Source organism: Arachis duranensis, chromosome 10, assembly GCF_000817695.3.
Source record: "Arachis duranensis cultivar V14167 chromosome 10, aradu.V14167.gnm2.J7QH, whole genome shotgun sequence".
In the NCBI taxonomy this organism is placed as follows: domain Eukaryota; kingdom Viridiplantae; phylum Streptophyta; class Magnoliopsida; order Fabales; family Fabaceae; genus Arachis; species Arachis duranensis.
The window spans coordinates 98,157,062-98,160,882 of record NC_029781.3 but is presented as its reverse complement, the minus strand read 5'-3'; the positions used below and the strand labels follow the sequence as shown (position 1 = coordinate 98,160,882).

General features: G+C 26.1%; 1 protein-coding gene across 3 annotated transcripts in view; it reads right to left on the bottom strand.

The window, feature by feature from the left end:
- Positions 1 to 1,278, bottom strand: part of LOC107471170 (NAC domain-containing protein 92-like) — a 2,478-nt gene extending 1,200 nt beyond the window's left edge. For 2 of the 3 annotated variants that reach the window (XM_016090607.3, XM_052255891.1), the window contains exons 1-2: positions 1,043 to 1,278; positions 188 to 477 (exon numbers count right to left, since the gene is read on the bottom strand). In XM_016090607.3, coding sequence (XP_015946093.1) covers positions 188 to 477; positions 1,043 to 1,205 — 453 coding nt within the window. In that variant the 5' untranslated portion in view covers positions 1,206 to 1,278. The remainder of the gene's footprint in view (positions 1 to 187; positions 478 to 1,042) is intronic. The other variant, XM_021133143.2, reaches the window with a different exon arrangement.
- Between the last annotated feature and the right edge of the window lie 2,543 nt (positions 1,279 to 3,821).

Here is a 3,821-nt window from a genome sequence, read left to right as displayed (position 1 = left end):
ATATACAACACGTGTATTCATACTTTTTATGTCCAAATACGTTTATATCGACAAAAATAACTACTCCATCAAAAAATATTAATGTAATACTAATTCAAAAGTTATAAATACATGCATCAAATTAAATGACAATATAATATATTTTTTTTCTGACATGGCTGATGCATACTGATTGAACTCTAATTACCTTGGTTGTTTTGGGAAGATTGTATATAGAAGGTTTATTATCGCCTTCCAACCTATATTCATGCATGACCCAATTTGTCTTTTCACCATTTGGAGCTCTTCCTTTGTAGAAAACAAGTGTTTTCTTCATCCCAATAAGTGCTTTTGCTTTTGCATTGTATATCTCTCTGTCTTTTCCTGTGGCCTTCCAGTACCCAGCACCAGTGGCTCTATTTGTCCTTTCACCTGTTGGGTATTTTTTGTCCTTCAAACAGAAAAAATACCATTCTTTTTCTCCCATTTTGCCCCTCCCTTCATTCAAAATAATTAAAATAATAAATAAAAATCACAAATTTTGAACTCAAAATAAATCAAACAAACAACGCTAAATAAAAAATAATATCATTAAAAAATATATTTCTACATATATTTAATTATACACTATAAAAGACACGCTGCATAACAACAAATTTTTAAATATTTTACGACGATTTTAAACCGTTGCAAAATAGATTATCAGCATTTTAAACATCATCTTTTAAGACACAGAAAGAAATTTACAGTAATTTCCAGTAACTATTGGCGGTAGTTTATAACTAAAAAATATAATGCCATAAACAAAAAGTTACTTGTTATACATATTTTCTACTTAAATAGGCATTTAAAAAATTTTCATGAAAAAGTCATTTACATGTTATTTAAATATTCAGAACTAGTTAATCTCATTTATAATATTAAAATTTACATTAAAAAAAGAATGATTGAATAATAATGAATATTTTTAAAATATATTTATTTCAAAGGCACATAATAAAAAGAGAATGAAATGAAAACCCAATTTATTTCTGAAAGGGAAAATAACAATTGAGATACTGACAAGGTAAATCCCAAGGCTCACACTTGTTGAAATCAGCCTCTCCAATAATGGCAGTTGCATAGAAGCAGCTAGCAACAACCTTCTGAGAGAGGTAGTGAGTTATGAGCTCTTCATCTGTTGGATGAAACCTGAAACCTGGTGGCAGTTCAATCTTTGTATTCATTTCTATGTTATTATTTCTATTATTATTGGTCTTGATGATAAAATAATTGATGTATTAAATTGTTATGTAACTGAAAAGAAGGAAAAAGAGAGAGAGAGAATAATGGAAGGAGTAGAGTTGAATGAAGATGTTGTTCTTATTAAATGGTTATAAATAGTGGATTTTATATATATATTTGAAAAATTGGGTGCATAGTTCAGAGAACCTTGGCTTTATAGTTATAGATAGAAAAACTATTGGGAAGTTTCATGCTTTTTATATTTTAGGTTTGTGTCTTTATTACTTTTATGGGATAAGTTAAGTTTTGATATCCAAAACTGAAAACTTGACCAAGAACACTTCACCCAATTAATTAGACAGCCTTTCACGTAACTGTTTACATCCCTTGTGTTTTTGTGCATACATATCTCTAGTAATTATCCTTTTACTTCTTGACTCAAACAATGATTCACTAACTTATACATAGCTACTTCTCTATTTTATTTTAATTTTTTTTGTTATTATTTTTTTCCTGGATACTTCTTTGATTTATCGTGTTCGTATGTCGGATACGTTTCGAATACGATACTCATCGACACTCGTCCGATATGCATATTTTATATACCTAACCGCGTTTTAATAAGGAACAAAATTTTTTTAGACACATTTAAACATACCTAAATTTCATCATGTGTCAGCATGTCCTATCTTATTTTTAACATGTATTCGATGAATAATTTAAAAATAGTATATATTATTAATTATTAAAATAAAAAATAGTTTAAATATTTTATATAATTAAAAAATTAATTTATATTTTAATATCAATAAAATATTAAAATATAATTATAATTTAGTTAAAAAATACTTGTAAATCCTAGATTATTATTATACATGTCCCTGTTGATATCCTGTGCTCTCCATTCATATACCTTACAATAAAAATCTATTTTAGAAAATATAAACAGCATATAATAATGAAATTTTAAATTTTTACATAAATTTTAATATTATCCCATAACATAATTTTTTTAAAATATGAAGTTTTTACTCTCGCATTGTACTTTCATAAAAGTTGACCATACATATGATGTGTACATATTACATATTATTTTTTTAGTGTACATATTATTGTTTTTTTTTTTAATTTTAACGCTAAAAGTAAGGGTTAACGCGAATTGAATATGGCCAAAATTTCGATCAAATCTGCACTAAAATCATCATATCGAATTGGATTCAATATCCGTAGTTTTTTTAGTTAGGATCCGATCCGCACATTTACGGATCGGATATCAGATATATCCGCAAAATACAAAAATATTTTTAAAAACTTATTTTTATTAAAAAATATCAATAAAATTAATTTTTTTATTTTTTAAAATACGTTTACTCTTAAAATAATATTAAACATACTTTTCTTAAATAATAAATTAAAATAATACAACATATATGATAATTATTAGTTGAAATAAAACATAAAAAGAATATTTATTTTTTTATTTTTTATTTTTGCGGATACACGGATATGCGAATCGGATATGTGGATACTTACACAAAATCCGCAATCTGATCCAATTATTGTGCGAATATGATCCGATCTGATCCGATAGCCTTACAAATCAAATCCATATCCACAATTTTCGGATCAAATTCAAATAAACACTGCGGATATGCGGATAGAATCCGATCCCCCTAACTAAAAGAAAAAAGGAGTTACCTCCAACCCATTCATTGCTTTACACTTTAATAATTGTGTACTGTTGATATTTATCCACAACAGACGAAAAACCTCACTCTTTTCATCAAAATAAATAAATAAATAAAATAAGAACACACCTCTAGCATGTTATATATATATAACCAACTTTTTTCTCAGGAGAAAAATTGGTCCAGATCAACCTTATCCAGAAGCATGGTCAATATGCATGTTGAAATTATAATTTAAGTACAAATAAATTACGTTAAATGAATAACAAAATTAAAGAAAAAGAAGTGTGTTATAGTTTGGAACAATGTGGGAAGTTTCATAGAAGAAGTTGGTTAACAAACAAATGGAGAAATAATCTAATTTTTATGTATAAATATATTAAATACTTAATATAGTATTTATATTTATTTTTAAAATAATTATTCGTTCGATAAATATAAAAATGAGTTTTATATATATATATATGATTAGAAGTGAGTCAAGATGAGTCGAGTTAGACTAAACTCAAGCTCAGTTCTCAAAAATTAAGCTTGACTTATAACTCGACTCATTAACAATCGAACTTATTTTGTAAGTTCAAGTTCGACTCAACAAAAGTTCACGAGCTGGCTCAAATAATAGGAACATAGTCTATAATTCTATATCAATAAATTGTAACTTATATATATTAAGAAAAGATCAATTTTATATATTGTCTATCGATCAATTATAAATTTTTTATTTATATCTTACGTTAAAAATATATATAAAAAGACTATAAAATCTCAATTTTAAGCTCAAATTCAACTCACCAATTCACGAGTTCGGCTTATCAAACTATTAAGGAGTCGAACTTGAACTGACTTAACTCACTTTTACTCTTATATACATGTATATATGTATGTATAAACTTCTTTAATCCGGTACATAAAAAATAAATTTATGTAAAA